Source organism: Arachis stenosperma, chromosome 7, assembly GCF_014773155.1.
Source record: "Arachis stenosperma cultivar V10309 chromosome 7, arast.V10309.gnm1.PFL2, whole genome shotgun sequence".
Classification (NCBI taxonomy): Eukaryota; Viridiplantae; Streptophyta; class Magnoliopsida; order Fabales; family Fabaceae; genus Arachis; species Arachis stenosperma.
The window spans coordinates 2,514,977-2,533,266 of NC_080383.1; the positions used below are offsets into that span (position 1 = coordinate 2,514,977).

Consider the following 18,290-nt stretch of genomic DNA (forward strand, 5'->3'; position numbering starts at 1 on the left):
GTAGAAGGAAATTAAATACCTAATTATTCCCATATTACAAATTATATTATCAGAAATTATTGTGAAATAAAAGATATATATAATAAAGTTGTATAAATAGAAGACTCTAGTATAAAATAATTAGCTCAATAATAATTTATATATATAAATTAAAATTATATGTTGTATTGTGTATATATATACAAAGATAGAAAGAAGTATTAAAAATAAAGAGAGAGAGAATCGCATTTGTTTATTGTTACAATCTCAATATAATAAAGATGATTAATATTGCTATTAATATTATATGTAAAGAGTAATAGAAAATAGAATTTAAAATACTTATAAAATAAAAGAAGAGAAAGAATTGTAGTAGAAATATAAGGAGAAGAGTATTTGATTGCAGCATAAAAGAGGATTGATTTATTATTATTTGCTTGTGTATGAAAGAAAGGGAGAATGGTAATTTTGTTCTGTAACTTTCAGAGGCTTGGACCTCTATTTATAGATGTACATAGGATAGGTTTTCAAATGCTTATTAAAAGCATTCTTCCTTGAGAATACTACACCGCCCTTCATAAATGGGCATCCACGTAACAAATCTTATCTCAACACTCCCCCTTGGATGCTCATTTAGGGATATGCCTCATTAAAACCTTACTAAAGGAAAATCCTGTGGGAAAAACCTTAGTGGAGGAAAAAGAGTACAATATTCTTTGTGATGGGGACTGCCTCATTAAAAACCTTGTCAAGAAAAACCCAATGGGAAAAAAAACTTGACCAAGGGAAAAAGAGTACAGTCTCCCCCTCTTGCCGACATCATTTAATGTCTCGAAATCAGCGCATCCCAATCTTATGTACCAATCTTTCAAAGAAGGATTTTGGGAGTGACTTTGTAAATAAATCTGCCAGATTGTCACTTGAACGGATCTGTTGGATATCAATTGTCCCTTGATTTTGAAGGTCATGAGTGAAGAAGAATTTAGGAGAAATATGCTTTGTTCTATCACCTTTGATGTATTCACCCTTAAGTTGAGCAATGCATGCTGTATTATCTTCAAACAGGATAGTTGGAGCTATCTTATGATCAATCAGTCCACATGATGACAGAATATATTGAATCAGACTCCTCAACCAAAAACACTCACGACTAGCTTCATGAATCGCCAGTATTTCAGCATGATTAGAGGAGGTTGCTGCTATCGTCTGTTTCGTGGACCTCCATGATATAGCTGTACCACCATATGTGAACATGTATCCTGTTTGATATCTCCCTTTATGTGGATCAGACAAGTATCCGGCATCTGCATAGCCAACTAGTTGTGACTTGGATCCATAGGGATAAAACAATCCCATATCAACCGTTCCATGAAGATATCGAAAAATTTGTTTGATTCCACTCCAATGTCTTCTGGTTGGAGAGGAACTATATCTTGCTAGTAAATTCACCGCGAATGATATGTCAGGTCGCGTATTATTAGCAAGATACATTAGCGCTCCAATGGCACTAAGATATGGTACTTCAGGACCAAGGATATCTTCATTTTCTTCTTTAGGACGGAATTGATCCTTTTTCACATCCAAAGATCTTACGATCATTGGTGTACTTAATGGATGTGACTTATCCATATAAAATCTTTTCAAGATCTTTTCTGTGTATGTTGTTTGATGAATAAAGATCCCACCTTTTATATGCTCGATCTGCAGGCCGAGACAAAACTTAGTCTTTCCAAGATCTTTCATCTCAAACTCTTCTTTTAGAGTTTTTATAATTGTTGGAATCTCTTCAGGAGTCCCAATGATATTTAAATCATCAACGTACACAGCAATTATAATGAACCCAGATGTAGTTTTCTTTATGAAAACACATGGGCAGATATCATCATTCTTGAAACCGTTTTTGGCCAGATACTCAGTAAGACGATTATACCACATTCGTCTAGATTGCTTTAGACCATATAAAGATCTTTGCAATTTGACTGAGTATAACCCCTGCGAATATTCACTGGATGGTTTAGATATCTTTAGTCCTTCAGGGACTTTCATATAGATATCCCGATCTAATGAGCCGTACAAATAGGCTGTTACCACATCCATTAAATGCATATGCAGTTTATGATATGCAGATAAACTGACCAAATAACGCAATGTTATCGCATCCACTACAGGGGAATACGTTTCTTCATAATCTATACCAGGCCTTTGTGAAAAACCTTGTGCCACAAGTCGGGCTTTGTAGCGCACAACTTCATTTTTCTCATTTCGTTTTCTCACAAATACCCACTTATATCCAACAGGTTTTACATCTTCAGGTGTATGGACTACAGGTCCAAAGACTTCACGTTTTGCAAGTGAGTCTAATTCAGCCTTCATGGTTGCTTCCCATTTTGGCCAATCATTTCTTTGTCGACATTCTTCGACTGATCTTGGCTCAAGATCCTTACTTTCATGCATGATATCTGATGCCACATTATATGCAAATATTTCATTGACAATTGTCTTATTTCGGTCCCATTTCTCTCCTGTAAAGACATAATTTATTGAGATCTCATCATTTTCACAATTTTCAGGTACCTGAACGTCTTCTGGCGTTATATCAGAATTTTGGACAACTGCCGGTGTCTTTACTATGTCTTTTTCAACAGGAATCGTATTTACCTCTTTTCTCTTTCGAAGATTTTTATCTTTGGAACCGACAGGCCTGCCACGCTTCTGGCGTGTATTTGCTTCCGTGGCTATTTGTCCTACTGGGACATCAATTCGAATTGGGGCATTTTCCGCCCTGCCACGCTTCTGGCGTGAATTTGCTTCAGTGGCTACTTGTCCTACTGGGACGTCAATTCGAATTGAGGCATTTTCCGCTGGTATATAAGATTTGGTTATCCTCTTTGTATCGGAAAATGCATCAGGCAATTCATTTGCTATTCTTTGCAAACGTATAATCTTTTGAACTTCTAGTTCACATTGCCCTAATCGAGGATCTAAATGCATCAACGATGATGCATTCCAATTAAGTTCCTTTTCAAGAAGCTTATTCTCTCCCCCTAATGTTGGAAATTTTGATTCATCAAAATGACAATCCGCAAACCGGGCTTTAAACACATCACCAGTTTGTATCTCAAGATACCTCACTATAGAGGGAGAATCATATCCAACATATATCCCCAATTTTCTTTGGGGTCCCATTTTGGTGCGATTAGGTGGTGCAATGGGAACATATATTGCACACCCAAATATTCTTAAATGAGAAACATTTGGCTGCTGGCCAAAAGCTAATTGCATAGGAGAGAATTGATGATAACTCGTTGGCCTCAAACGAATAAGTGCTGCGGCATGTAAAATAGCATGCCCCCAAACCGAGGTTGGGAGATTTGTTCTCATAAGCAAGGGTCTGGCGATTAATTGGAGGCGCTTAATAAGTGATTCTGCTAACCCATTTTGTGTGTGAACATAAGCTACTGGATGTTCAACACTTATTCCATTAGCCATACAATAAGCATCAAAAGCTTGGGAAGTAAATTCACCAGCATTATCAAGACGAATTGCTTTAATTGGATTTTCTGGAAATTGTGCTTTTAATCGAATAATTTGAGCCAATAATCTCGCAAACGCCAGGTTGCGAGAAGATAATAAGCACACATGTGACCATCTCGAAGATGCGTCTATTAGGACCATAAAATATCTAAAAGATCCACATGGTGGATGAATAGGTCCACATATATCACCTTGAATCCTTTCTAGGTATTCAGGAGACTCAAATCCAATCTTTACTGGTGATGGCCTTAAAATTAACTTTCCCTGAGAACATGCAGCACAACAAAATTCACTAGTTTTAAGAATCTTCTGGTTCTTTAGTGAATGTCCGTGAGAATTTTCAATAATTCTCCTCATCATGGTTGTTCCCGGATGACCTAATCGGTCGTGCCAAGTTATGAACTCATCTGAGCTAGTAAACTTCTGGTTTACAATGGCATGTGATTCAATTGCACTAATCTTGGTATAATACAACCCAGATGAAAGTGAGGGTAATTTTTCTAATATAACTTTCTTATTTGAATCATGAGTTGTGATACATAAATACTCATGATTTCCCTCATTCATAGTCTCAATATGATATCCATTTCGGCGAATATCTTTAAAACTCAACAAGTTTCTTCGAGACTTGGTAGATAACAGTGCATTATTTATTATAAATTTTGTTCCTCCAGGAAACAAAATTATAGCTCTTCCGGAGCCTTCTATCACATTGCCTGACCCAATAATAGTGTTAACATATTCCTCTTTTGACACAAGATGGGTAAAATATATATCACTTTTGAGAATAGTGTGCGAACTTGCACTATCCGCAAGGCATACATCTTCATTACATATCCTTGCCATTCTCTTCAAAAACAAATAATAATAAAATGAGTAGTATACACAGTTAAATTGAATACTTGATCAGAATTATTTTTCTAAGAAACGCTGTACATAAAATAATGTCATATACTGAAATTTTATTTTAAAATTCGACACATTTAATAATTTCAAAATTCATATTAATATTTCATTATTTATGTACATTACATTTGAAACTTAAATACATAGAAAATACAACTTAACAATAAGTTCTTTACATTATTTATTTACATATATACTTCACAATCCCACATATTAAACTATTCCATCATTGATCAAATGACCAATATTTCTTTCAGAATCCTCAAAGAAATCAGATACATCATAATGAGTGGTGGAGTTCTCAGCATCATTTGAAACAAAATTGGTTTCCTTTCCTTTGTCGTTCTTTTTCAAAGATGCCTGGTAAAGATCGACTAGGTGCCTTGGGGTACAACAGGTACGTGACCAATGGCCCTTTCCACCACAGCGGAAACACTTCTCCTCGGTTGATTTATTCTGCCCGATATTCCTTTCTTTGTCCCACTTCTGGTGAGATCCTTTCTTTTGAACATAATTCTTTTTCCTTCCATAATTTTTCTTGTTATTAAAAGCTTGCCATTTACCTCTTCTGGGGTAATGATTTGCCGCATTTACTTAAGGAAATGGGGCGGCGCCAGCTGGGCGCGCTTCATGATTTTTTAATAACAATTCATTGTTGCGTTCGGCAACAAGAAGGCAAGAAATTAACTCAGAATATTTTTTAAACCCTTTCTCTCGATACTGCTGCTGCAGGAGCACATTCGAGGCATGGAAGGTTGAGAAAGTTTTCTCCAACATATCATGATCAGTTATTTTTTCCCCACACAATTTCATTCGTGAGGTGATTCGAAACATTGCAGAATTATATTCATTTATAGATTTAAAATCTTGTAAACGCAAATGCGTCCATTCATACCGGGCTTGAGGAAGTATCACCGTTTTCTGATGATTGTACCTTTCTTCAAGGTCTTTCCAAAGATCTGCAGGATCTTTTAATGTAAGATATTCATTTTTCAATCCTTCGTCAAGATGACGACGGAGAAAAATCATGGCTTTAGCTTTATCCTTCTGGGATGCATTATTTTCAGCCGTAATGGTATCTCCAAGATCCATTGAATCAAGATGGATTTCAGCATCTAATATCCATGATAAATAATTGTTTCCAGATATATCAAGAGCATTGAATTCAAGATGAGAGAGCTTCGACATAATGAAAAATTGTTACCTGAGTCTTCCTAAAAATTTGATCAGAGTCTCGTGCTGATAACGTATTGTGAAATAAAAGATATATATAATAAAGTTGTATAAATAGAAGACTCTAGTATAAAATAATTAGCTCAATAATAATTTATATATATATATATAAATTAAAATTATATGTTGTATTGTGTATATATATACAAAGATAGAAAGAAGTATTAAAAATAAAGAGAGAGAGAATCGCATTTGTTTATTGTTACAATCTCAATATAATAAAGATGATTAATATTGCTATTAATATTATATGTAAAGAGTAATAGAAAATAGAATTTAAAATACTTATAAAATAAAAGAAGAGAAAGAATTGTAGTAGAAATATAAGGAGAAGAGTATTTGATTGCAGCATAAAAGAGGATTGATTTATTATTATTTGCTTGTGTATGAAAGAAAGGGAGAATGGTAATTTTGTTCTGTAACTTTCAGAGGCTTGGACCTCTATTTATAGATGTACATAGGATAGATTTTCAAATGCTTATTAAAAGCATTCTTCCTTGAGAATACTACACCGCCCTTCATAAATGGGCATCCACGTAACAAATCTTATCTCAACAGAAATGATATTCTTAGATGATCTAAAGACAGATTTTATTATCTTTGTATAAAACTCTTACTCTACATTTGATTACAATAACTCATTTATGTCCTTTTTTTAATTACATCTTCTCATTTTTCTTCAATTATTTTGTAGTATTCTATAGTAATCAATTAATGGGAAGGAAAAAATTATTCTTCCTCCTCCATGGTTTATATAGAAATTTGTCTTATCTGAAATATGTTAACCAAGTCATGGTATGCTTAATTAGAGGTAGATATGACAACTATGGCATGAACATACAACTACAAGGGTTGCATCCTCCCACTACCAAGAATTTTACTATAAAGAATCAGTGTAAGCAGCATTGTTACAAACCAAAATCTGATGGTAGCAAACCCATCTTTATGGCATCATTGTCACTCTAAAAAGCTTAGAAGAAAAGAATAGTCCATTGCTCAATGGTAAACAACTGGTCATGATGCTCTGAAAAGATACATATTTGGAAGAAAAATTAGATGATTCCCAATAAGAACTCACTTAGGAATCTCTCTTTTTTTATCCTATGAGCTCTTACTAGTTACCATATGTTAATGCCTAGTCTATCATTCAGCTGCATTCTTATCCTCCTCCATAGCTTGGGTTACACCAACTTCAGCCGGGCGAATAACGCGATCGTAAAGCTTATATCCTGCCTGCAAATGTATCCAAAAGACATGATTTTGAATCATTTCCAAATCACTTAAATAAACTATTGATCAAAGAGCCCTTTTATGGGAATGATTGGTATGATTGATAATGATTGAAGTGGGTTACAAATGGCGAGATAGGTCCCTTAGTATTGTCACATTATAAATTGAAAGGGAATTACAAAAAGTAACGTGATGAGATGAGATTGTTAAGGATTCAATAGTTGGAAAACCGAATCGCAGCCCTTCATAGAACCAAAAGTTATGTAAATTACCTTGAGAACAGCAGCAACGGTGCCTGGAGGCTTGGAGCTGTCAGGAACTTGGAAGATGGCATTGTGCATATTTGGATCAAAGGGCTCATTTGTAGGATCGAATTTTTCAACACCAAACTTTTTAAGTACCTGTAAGCAGAAGCAGTTACTTCAATAAGCTTATAAACTTGAAATAAATTTAGCAGGTTCAATGATGCAGAAAGGTACTGAAGTGCATCCCCAAACTCATCATGCCACCCCCATGAAGGCATTTACAACAAGAAGCTTGTACAGAAACTAACAAGAAAATCGTTTAAAAAAAAAGTTTTTGAAGTTAAAAGACAAATGGAGCCCCCAAGTCTCAAAGGTACTGTTTGCAGGCGCCTCAGCCACCACCAACCAAACGCGAAAGCCTAAAGCCCAGAGCACTGTATCCTAGTGCTCAACAAATCACACTTGCACTCACATTCACTCAGAAAATGTTCAACCCACCTTTAATGATGAATATAAGTATATAACAGCAATAGGTTCGAAGATTTTATTTTATTTTTTTGAGTCCCCTTGTTGGGTAGGGAACCTTATCTATGCAAATTACTCCAAATAAAAGATAGAAAACTAGATTAGCTTAGACAGCTACAATTATAGAAAATGTGAATAAAGTAGAACATTCTACCTCTGAAAGTTGCTTGTCTGTCATTTCAACACCTTCCAAAAGTGTTTTCAAGAGTTTTACGGATTCGGAGGTGTCATTTGATGCATCAATCTTTGAAAAGCTTTCCTTTACAACAGAGGAAGCTCTTCCCAAGTTGTCCGCAACATCTAGTAAGCTCTTTGCGAAATTCTGAAACAAATTTAAACCATTCAGCTTACAGTTAATAAAATAAAATAATAAAAGACATAAAAAGGTTCAAATTCCAGACCTGTATGGCAAATTTTTTTGAATTCTCTGATTCACGTCTAGTTCTGTCCATGACATTCTCCATCTCTGCATAAGTACGCAGAACTTTATCCTGCATTTTCTCAATCTCTTTGTGCTTCAAATTCAAAAGTTCTTCCTTCTCAGCAACAAGCTTAATTAAATCATCCCTTGATAGATCTTCACTCTCTATATCAGAATCTGAATCAGAAAATGCAACTCGTTTAGAACTTTTTCTCCTCCTTTTGGGGGTTTGAGATTGAGAATCAGAAGCAGAACCTGATTCTTCTCTTTGATCAGCACCTTTGGCTTGTTCACCCTGATCAATTTCCTTCTCATCCACACTTGTTTTGGCAGGGTCATCATTTGTAGAATCTCCCACATTATTTGCCTTTTCCTTTTCGTCAGGTGATGCTGATGAAGAAAATCCAAATCTTGGAGCCAAAGAAGGATTTATTGGTGGATATAACAAATTGGCTTGAACCTGAATCAGCTGGAATATTAGAAAGCAATGTTAAACTTCATGAATATTTTACACTGCATGGGTTCATTTACTCAAATAAACAGTTTCAACAGAAATAATTGCATCATCTTAAACTTATAGTTTTACAGGGCATAATACAGAAAGATAAGTTCAAGCAAATTGTTCTGCTCTCCATAATTTTTTTTTTTAAAAAAGAAAAAGCTATGTTCATATGCATGTATCAGATTACTGATTTTTTTTTATTCAACACTCTTTCTTCTAAAATTGTCCAAAGGAAAATGATCACACTTTTTAAAATCCTTTTTTTTTTTTAACTAAAGCACCTTCTAACATTGGAGAAGCTATATCACAAGCTAGAACTAAAATAGGAATTACAAATCACGAAAAAAAATATTAAAAATCTAACAGGAGCTTCAAAGTGCTGAACTTGGATATTCCCACCCAAAAAAATAATCAACAATCCCTATGGAAGAGAGAGCATAGATAACAAGAACACGAGAATATTCGTTAAAATTATTAAAGTCATTAAATTTTCAGCTAAGAGCTAAAACCCTAGCAAAACCCTACAACACAAAAAAGGAAAAAAATGGAATATTTATGATTGAGGCGGGAACCTACCTTGGTTTGCGATTGGGGAAGGAGGGAATGGAAGTGATTGGAGAAGGTTGACAAGTATTGGGGGTGCCTTTGCGAAGCAGAGAGAAGCGTGGAGCTTCGGGAAATGGTTCTGGAAACACGGTATAGAACCTTGTAGACGAACATCGCTGATAAAAAGAAGAATAAGAGACGAGAAAATTGAGTGAGAAAAGGAGAAAGCTTGAAGCGGAGATCAATGTGAGGGAAGTAGAAGAGAGTTTCTGTGGAAGCTGCTTGTTTCCAGAAGAAAACAGAGAGAACGTGAGCAAAATGATAGCGGCGGAGGAAAAAAAAAAAGAAAATAAAATTCAATAATTTTCAAACGACGTCGTTCTAAGCTATTATGTTTGTCTTCTTTGGGTCAACAAAATTTTTTTTTGGGCTAAAGTTAACAAAGCCATAAGCATCGGCAAATTAAAAGAAAGTTAGATTAAGTAAATGTGAGTTTGAATCCCGTCTTATGCATGCAGCAATTTATTCGCCAGTAACAAACCTTTAAATGAAGTTTAGATTCGCGATGAATTAGTCTTTATAAATTTGTTTTTGGCAGTTCGAATTAAAAAATATTGTAAAAATTAAAAAAATACATTAATTCTGAATAAAAAATAATTTTTTGCTGAATGTGTGATAATACAAATTTTAGAGAAAATGTAAGATTAACTATGAGGCATAAATCAACTTAAGTTAGCTAAGTAGTCAATTCACTTGTTTCTTTAAGTATCGAGAATTTCAATCCTTTTATATATATGCAGCAATTATTTAACTAGTAACAGACTTTTAAATTAAGTTCAAATACGCCACGAATTAATCATACTTTACTGGATTGAAAAATACCTAAGGAAGAAAAAAAATTAAAATATTATGAGACATAGCACAAGTGGTAATTGTTTGACTTCAGTGATCAAACTTTGAAGAAGTGCTTTTAAGAAATTTAAGACAGAACCAACCAAGCTTTAAGTGATTAAATCAATGATTTCTTAGAGGACTACAATGAAGGTTATCAACTCTTACATTATTTTCTGACTTGGAACTTATTGGCTATTACAAAAATGATTTAATAATACAGAACACAGTCTAAACCCCCCAAAAAAGAATAGAAAATACAAAATAAAGATATCTGATAACATCTACAATATGTTGCAGATATCTTAAACTCCAATCAATGCAATAACTATTTAACTGGCAAAATTGCTCTTAAACTAATCATAGGTACTCTTAAAATTCTTCAAGAGGTTAGGAATGTCATAAGCTAACATATCATCTACTGCTTGTATCATTTTTGGTTTCAATCTCTCAAAATTGTCAATATTGAAACCACTCAGTATCTCTCTGAAATGCTCAATGTCTGGGAAGTCCCCAGGAGGTAGATGGAATTCCCTTTGTACCTGTTTTCAAAGTTTAAAGTCATATTATGAGTTTGGGTGTGAAATGCATGTGAAACACATCAGATTACATGCTGAATTCCTACCTTTACAAATTCTGAAGCCAAATTATCAATAAGCCTTTCCTGAGCTTTAGCTTTGCCCATCAAAACCGGCATCTCATTTTTAAGATGGCTGATAATGCAAGCATGTATCTTGGCAGCTCGTGCCCGTTTTACAAATTCATTGATCTACAATTAGTCAATACACACAAACAAAGTTGTTATTGTTATTTATTAGAAGTTTAGAACACAACTAGCAATTTGGGGAATATAATTATGCATGAACATATGAGTGGTCTGATTTTAATGGAAAAATATAACTGAGATAAACAAAATAATAACACGGAACTCACTCTTCGATCACAGGCCATCTTTGGTATATCTTTTAGGTCTGAAAGAAGGTCATCTTGTTCTTTTTCAAAGAGCTCCCTACCGATTGGACCACCAGCAGCATCATTTACAGGCTTATCAATGAAGGAGCTGACAGAATAAAGTATTTCAGCACAAAACAGCACATGGCAATCTAATGATCAAGGAACATGAGTAAATCGTATAGCACATGATACAAAAAAACAAAAGGTGGAAAAAATGAAAATAAACAAGTTTCCTTCCAATAAAAAAAACATAGCCAAAACCATAAAATTTTAGAAAGGGTAAAGTACACTTTTTGTCCTTACCGTTTAATTTTATTCAATTATATCCCTAACATTTCCAATTCATTCAATTTTGTCCCTAACGCTTTTTATCTATGTAAAACTATCCCTGAGAGTCTTCAAAGAGCTCCCTACCGATTGGACCACCGACAGCATCATTTACAGGCTTATCAATGAAGGATCTGACAGAATAAAATGTTTAAGCACAAAACAGCACATGGCAATCTAATGATCAAGGAAAAGAACTCGGTTATATCATTTCTAAATTGTATAGTACATGATACAAAAGACAAAAGGTGGAAAAAAATTGAAAATAAACAAGTTTTCTTCAAATAAAACAAACAATAGCCACAACCATATAGTTTCAGAAATAAAGTGTCTCTCTAACTCTGCAAGTGAAAAAAAAACACTTAAGTGATGACAGTTGATTAGAATTTAGAAATACATTTATAAAGTGACCTACCCAATATACACACGTGTGACTTCAGGTGTATTCAGCACCTTCCCAAGTGACCACATTAATGCTCCATAAACCCTCATTAACTGCAAATAAGACCAAAAATGGGTTAGGTTGCACCTTACCAATTACCATGTTGCAGTATATTTAATAAATAAACAAATGGCAGTTTAACTACACATGCTCTTACTTGTTGAGTATCAACTTGGTCTGCCTTGTTCAAAACGACTCGAACTTTGTCATCATGCCCGCGTAAGGATGAGATCACACGCTTGAACTCATCACTAATATCAAGCTTGTGAGGATCAAACAGGAGAAGTATCAAATCACATTTGGCAGCAAACCAAGATGTTACACCGGTAAAATCATACGAGCGTTGTGTTCGTTGCTTTTCTCCGGATAGAACTCCAGGACTATCCACAAGTGTAATCTGGTCTAGTAGCTTTGGATGTTTGCATAAAAGAGTAAGTCCAAATACCATAGGAAAATCTGATAAACTGCTTCAATGGCTCTAGCGCAACCTACCGGATGAGGCATCTGAGCACACTCAAATTTTGACAAAAATGCTGTGCCAAAACTTGTAAGACCACTAAATGGCATGTCTGCTTGGACAGCAACAGTATTTCCAGGAATGGTTCTCTCGTCAGGCCCAGACTGTCTTAAAATTTATGCATTAGTAAGCTTTTTCCTATTTACTACGAAATAGGTAGATTATTGGATGTATCACAGATACCAATAATTCAAATCATTAAAAGTCATCACTAATTCTAGAATACAAAGTACTAACTCCACTATAAAGTTTTGTACCTTATACAGATAAGTTGGATCTTGTTAATAACTAGAAATCAAATTGATTACTAATTTGAAACATAGAAAATCTTGATGTCAATACAGTCATGGGAAGTTTGGCACATACCATGATAGCAACAAACCGATCAGTTGTAGGCTCAGGTCCAATATGGGCTCCTGCAATAATGAGAAACCAAACGTTATCAAATAAATTTCCAAAAAGAAAGATTAGCAATCCTATATGTATACACAAATACACAAAACGGAGAACCACTTGCCTGGATAATTACTTTTAAGGAGATGTTTGATAAATGTTGTTTTACCAGTTGAGTATTGACCCAAAAGCATAACCATTGGCTTGGCTTCAAAATCACTATTTGTCTAGTGTGTGTAAAAATTTTCAGTCAATAAATTGTGCATAGAAAAAAGATAAACATAAAAAAATGAATACAGTGAGCAGCTAAAGTTGACAGTGAATCTAGATTGGGAAGTCAATTTTTCAAAGGACAAAAAATAGAGGAACTTACTGACCAATAATGGGAATACAAAATCATTAAAACGATATGTAACTTCTAATGGCTTCAACTTCTGGATGTAGAGTTTCTTCAAGCCATCAATTATTGAGGTCACAGAGGAAGGTGAGACCTGTACAATGTAGATTATGGGAATCAATTCATGTAACAATATTAATATAAAAAAACATATTAGATTAGAAAAAATACATGACAAAAAAAATGCAAAATTTGTTAGTCTAAAAGGAGCTAACAAAGATTAGAATCGCATTTCAAGTGTGAGAAATCAAATTAGTAATAGTCCTGCCTAAAAATATTAGACATACGAAACCAAAATATAGTAAAGATGTTAAATTTCGTTAAAAGTCGTCAATTTTTCAGCTAAAACCCTACAACACAAAAGGGGAAGAAAAATCGAATATTTATTATGGAAGTGGAACCATTACCTCGCTCTGCGATTGGGGAAGTAGGGATTGGAAGTGATCGGAGAAGGTGGATAAGTGTTGGGACCTCAGCGAAGCAGAGAGAAGCCTTGAGCTTCGAGAAATGGTTTTGGACACGTGGCAGGATAAAACCATGAACACGAACATTGCTGCGATGGCGAAGAAGAAGAAGAAGAAGAAACTGGATGGAAAAAAAGGAAAATATTCTTTGTAATGGAGATCAATGTTGCTGCATTGAATATTTGTTGTCCATTGAAGTATTCACCTCAGAAACACAGAGAAAGTGAGGGAAAATGTTGAGGAACAAAACCAAAATGCAAACGACATCGTTTTCAACTGATTATAACGATTTTAGGTTAAACAAAAAAACTAACGTTGTTAAAAAATGCGTTTAAGGAAATAATTATACTGTAAGTTTATAATTTCCGCTTTATTTATCTAATATTTAAATATTTTCAATTACTATTCTAAAATTTGTGTCTAATTAAAATTGTGAAAAAAAAAAACCATGTGTTTATTGCTAGCACACATCAAGATTTGAAGATTATTTGAGATAGGTTTCACGTGCAATGAGAAGATGAATCCATTCACATGTTTGGATGGAAGTATAGTATACAGATGAGTAAATTAAATCGAAGTAAAAATTTTATAAAATTAATTAACTTATTTAAAACCGCAATAACAACACATTTTAAGAGTGAAATTAAAATTCTAATGGATCTCGACAATGAACTATTTGTACAATGTGTATAATTATTAAGTTACAAAATGAATATTTTTCATACTATCTAAAATAACCATCCGAATACTAGGATATCATGTCATGATACCACTCATCTCAAAAATTTCAGCTGATGAAAAAATGTAACACTAATGATTCTATTTCTAATACTCTATAATCCTACATTGTAGACATTATATAAATATTTCATTAGTTCCTTATACTTTTCCAATTCTAATTACTATATCATTATAGCTAATAATATCGTCAACCATGTACAATAATGTCCCAAAACAAAATACTCTCTACCAGGAGGTATTTTCATTTCACAAAACATAACATTTACTAGATATTTTCACAAAACAAAACAAAATACTATACTAGCTATTTTAAAAAAACATGTACAGACACTACCCAATAAACTATCAAGTAATGATATTTAGGGTGTATCTAAACGTGTTCGAAAAAGAACTTTTTATTTTTTATTTTTGACACGGTTGGACAGCAGAGTGAGCAGACACACGTGCTTCGTAGATGTACAAATAAAGTCTGATTTAGAGAATTTGAAGGTGCTGCATTGACCAACAGGAAAGCTTCGGTCGCATCTATCTCCATGACCTCTCTTGTTAATGTAACCTGGATAATCAAATATTTCAAAAGGTACTTCTTCTACCAATGACAACTCAGCTTTCTTAGCTAGCTTCACTATTTCCCAGTTACAAAAAGGGTATGCTGTCTTGTGTGTAACGTGAACTTCTCCATCTTCCTTTAACATCTTCCTAGCACTCTTCAAGAACCCACTTACAACCTCCTGGTGAAGCCTGAAATAAAAGTAGTACACTTTGTTAACTTAATAATCAAGCACCCTCATGAAATGTTTTATTTCTTGTTAAACTAACTTACATAATTTGCAGCCACTCATGCTCTCTTCCATGAAATCCAGCATGGGGAAAATTGAAGACTATTCGGTCAAATAACTTGTTCTTTAAAAGTGGGTGATGGTTCATTATGTGGCCATCTACTTCATGCACAAGAGTACACCCAAGATTCTTCAACTCATCCAAGTTTTTTGAAGCTCTAGAGTAATTTCTCACTAGTGACTCTAATTAAAGAAAAAGAGTTGGAACGAATACAAAAACATCAGGAATCAACCAACATAGTATGGAATTGATGAATGAATATGCTAACAAAAGCGTAGTTTTTGTACCTTTGGAGTCAAGGGAAGTGGCAACGATGTTTGAAGCTGAACCAAATGCCGTTGCCAAACTAAGTGCAAATGAGAAGTCCCCCTCTCCGACAAGAAGTATCTGATGACAACTCTTATAGTGCTTAATTCTTTTTACTTTCATTTTACTACTCATGCATTCGAATGATACCATAAACTACATTGTAACTAGTTGTCCAAATACTGATACTAGTGCTAGCAATATATATATATATATATATATATATATATATATATATATATATATATAGTCCACATTGATTAGCTTACTCATCCATTTTCCGAGAAAGTTTAATTAGGTGTTTACAGCTTCATTTTCCGAGAGGCAATTGCTTAATTGCTGAGTTTTTCTATGGATAAGATATATTATTCTCATTAATGGCATTGCACAAATCACAATTGAGCCTTTCAGATTCGGGAGTGAATTCTCTCTAGTGGAAAAAAAAATTGGATAGTATTTGGACTTGTTTGGGTGAGCTTTTAAAAAAAGATCTTTTTTCGAGTTATCTATTTTTAAAAAATCTTAGAGAGAAGTAAAAGTAATTTTATGTTTGGATATCTCATGTAAAAAGGTCTTTTTATCTATCAATTATGTTTGGGTATAACAATATAAAAGTATTTTTTTGTTTATTTATTATATGAAAAACATTTTTTTTAAGGAAAAAAGATCTTTTAAAAAAAAGATGTAAATTACAGCTTCTCAAAAAAAATCTTTTTTTTATTTTACTAGTGTTTTTACTTTTACTACTAGAAATTTGCTAAACACGTTAAAAAATAAAAAAAGATCTTTTTTCAATGAAAAGAGATCTTTTTTAACAAAATAATGGCGCCCAAATATACACTTAGTGTTTAATCTCACTCTTCATTACTCTCTCTCTTATTTATTTTTGGTTTCACTTATAAAATTAAAAGTGAGAGATTACACTTTATTCTCTACCGTAGAAATAAAAATAAAGATGATCCATTTTCTTTCAGATACTCATTACATCGCTCGCCAGTGAAATTATAATTTTTTTTGTTGCTCACCTATTCCCCAGAAAAATTAAAACCTTAAATTTATTATGCCAAACATTTTTTTTTTCCAAATATAATAGGTTATATTTCATTAATTATTAAAAAATAAAATACAAAGTTGTCCAAAAGCAGGACAGCATAATAAAAGGTGGGGATTTCCCAAAAACACTACACTGAAGGTATTCATCCAACGGTGCGTGGTCGAAAAACGAAGAAAAATCTTAAAGAAGAAATAATGATAAATCAAATTGAATGCACCTAAAAGCTTGTCTCATGGAGATGACGACCTAAACTGGGAGTTCTTTGGATTTCACGGAGCAACTTGATAGAGCTTGCTAGAATGGCAGACGGCATAGAAGTAGAACCTTCAAAAATCAACTGGTTGCAAGCTTTCCAGCAGTTCCAGCAAATGATGGCAAGCAATTGAGGATTACGGTCAGCATTCTTCAACGGGTTAAGTATCTCTGTTGATGCAGTCCACCATGTCCAAAAGTCGTTAGAACTCTGAGGGGGAAGACAGTTACGAAGATAACTCTGAGACCATACATCTTTAATTCTAGAGCAATCAATCAAACAATGAGTGACTGTTTCCATTACTTCATGACAGCAAGGGCATATTGGTGATATAGATGGGATGCGGTGATGAATCTGAGCAAGCACCGGAAGTCGGCCATGGAGAGCTTTCCAAATAAATAGCTTAATTTTGTGAGGCAAGTTCAACTTCCATAGATTAATCCACGGCTTTTTCTGTTGCATATAATTAGGGCAAAGCTCCAGAGGCGGATGGTAAAATAAATAGCCAATTCTGTAACCTGAAGCTGTATCATATTGCTTGGATTTGTTCAAATCCCATTGCAATTTGTCCCTACTCTGCTGAATTTTAACTGACAAAATCCTGTTTGCAACGTCTTGGGGAAATAGTTCTTGAATGAGATTCTAATTCCAATTTCTATCTTCAGTAATTAGATCTTTAACTCTTGGAAACAACTCAGAAATAGCCTGTCTATTTGGCATGTCAGAAATCATTAAAGGATATGGAGGAGGCAGCCAAGGATCCTCAAAGGTTCGGATATCCTCACCAGTACCCACAGTCCAATTAAAACCTTTTTCAACAATCTTTCGGCCTTCCAGTATGCTCCTCCATCCCCAAGAAGGTAAGACTCCAATTTCTGCCGTTATAGCATTACCATTGCTAAAGTATTTACCTCGTAAGATTTTGGATAATAAGGAAGTAGGCTGTGTTACAAGTCGCCAAAACTGTTTGCCTAAAAGCGCCAGATTTTGGATTCTGAGATCTTTAAATCCAAGGCCTCCTTCTTTTCGTGGGCGAGTCATAGTGTCCCAGCTAATCCAAGCCATCCTCCTTTCAGAACCTTTTTGTCCCCACCAGAACTGAGAAAGTAGAGAGTGAATTTCCGAAATTAAACCATCAGGCAACTTGAAGCAAGACAATGTATAAATAGGAATAGCTTCTTCCATTGCCTTAAGCAATATGTGTCTACCACCTGACGAAAGAAGATTGCGCTTCCACCCTTGGATTCTTTTCCGAACCTTTTCTTTGATTATACTAAAAGAATCCTTTTTCGATTTAGAGACTGTAGAAGGAAAACCAAGGTATTTATCTTGAGCCCCAATATGATTAATATTCATAGAGTTAGCCAGTAGTGTACGAGTAGTGGACGGAGTGTTGTGGCTAAAGAATACAGCAGATTTATTAAGATTTATCTTCTGGCCACTGATGCTTTCATAAGAATTCAATAAATGCAGGATATTTGAACATGCTTCAGGATTAGCCTTACAGAATAAAATGGAATCATCAGCAAACAGGAGGTAGTTGACCTTTGGACATCGCCTATGTATCTGAAGACCCTGAATTAGTCTATT

General features: G+C 34.2%; 3 protein-coding genes across 7 annotated transcripts; all 3 read right to left on the reverse strand.

The window, feature by feature from the left end:
* Positions 1-6,490: 6,490 nt before the first annotated feature.
* LOC130940615 (grpE protein homolog 2, mitochondrial-like) lies at positions 6,491-9,447 on the reverse strand. 4 transcript variants are annotated; one of them, XM_057868815.1, is made up of 6 exons: positions 9,152-9,446; positions 8,329-8,533; positions 8,054-8,250; positions 7,807-7,974; positions 7,155-7,283; positions 6,491-6,885 (listed from the first exon to the last, which is right to left on the reverse strand). In XM_057868815.1, the coding sequence occupies exons 1-6, from the start codon at positions 9,293-9,295 to the stop codon at positions 6,796-6,798; spliced, it is 933 nt and encodes a 310-aa protein (XP_057724798.1). In that variant the 5' UTR covers positions 9,296-9,446; the 3' UTR covers positions 6,491-6,795. The 4 variants fall into 4 exon arrangements, with proteins under 4 accessions (XP_057724798.1, XP_057724797.1, XP_057724796.1 ...); XM_057868814.1 differs by having other exon boundaries at positions 8,329-8,542; positions 9,152-9,443; XM_057868813.1 differs by having other exon boundaries at positions 8,054-8,533; positions 9,152-9,447.
* A 664-nt stretch (positions 9,448-10,111) lies between these two features.
* Positions 10,112-13,742, reverse strand: LOC130941530 (EH domain-containing protein 1-like). 2 transcript variants are annotated; one of them, XM_057870075.1, is made up of 10 exons: positions 13,450-13,742; positions 13,023-13,136; positions 12,770-12,872; positions 12,619-12,668; positions 12,228-12,356; positions 11,893-12,144; positions 11,709-11,788; positions 10,946-11,072; positions 10,638-10,781; positions 10,112-10,554 (listed from the first exon to the last, which is right to left on the reverse strand). In XM_057870075.1, the coding sequence occupies exons 1-10, from the start codon at positions 13,591-13,593 to the stop codon at positions 10,369-10,371; spliced, it is 1,329 nt and encodes a 442-aa protein (XP_057726058.1). In that variant the 5' UTR covers positions 13,594-13,742; the 3' UTR covers positions 10,112-10,368. The 2 variants fall into 2 exon arrangements, with proteins under 2 accessions (XP_057726058.1, XP_057726059.1); XM_057870076.1 differs by having other exon boundaries at positions 10,113-10,554; positions 13,019-13,136; positions 13,450-13,675.
* On the reverse strand, positions 13,667-15,516 carry LOC130941196 (uncharacterized protein At4g26485-like). The gene is made up of 4 exons (XM_057869612.1): positions 15,375-15,516; positions 15,071-15,269; positions 14,708-14,988; positions 13,667-13,782 (listed from the first exon to the last, which is right to left on the reverse strand). Exons 1-4 carry the CDS (start codon positions 15,514-15,516, stop codon positions 13,667-13,669), a joined length of 738 nt encoding a protein of 245 aa, XP_057725595.1.
* Positions 15,517-18,290: the final 2,774 nt, after the last annotated feature.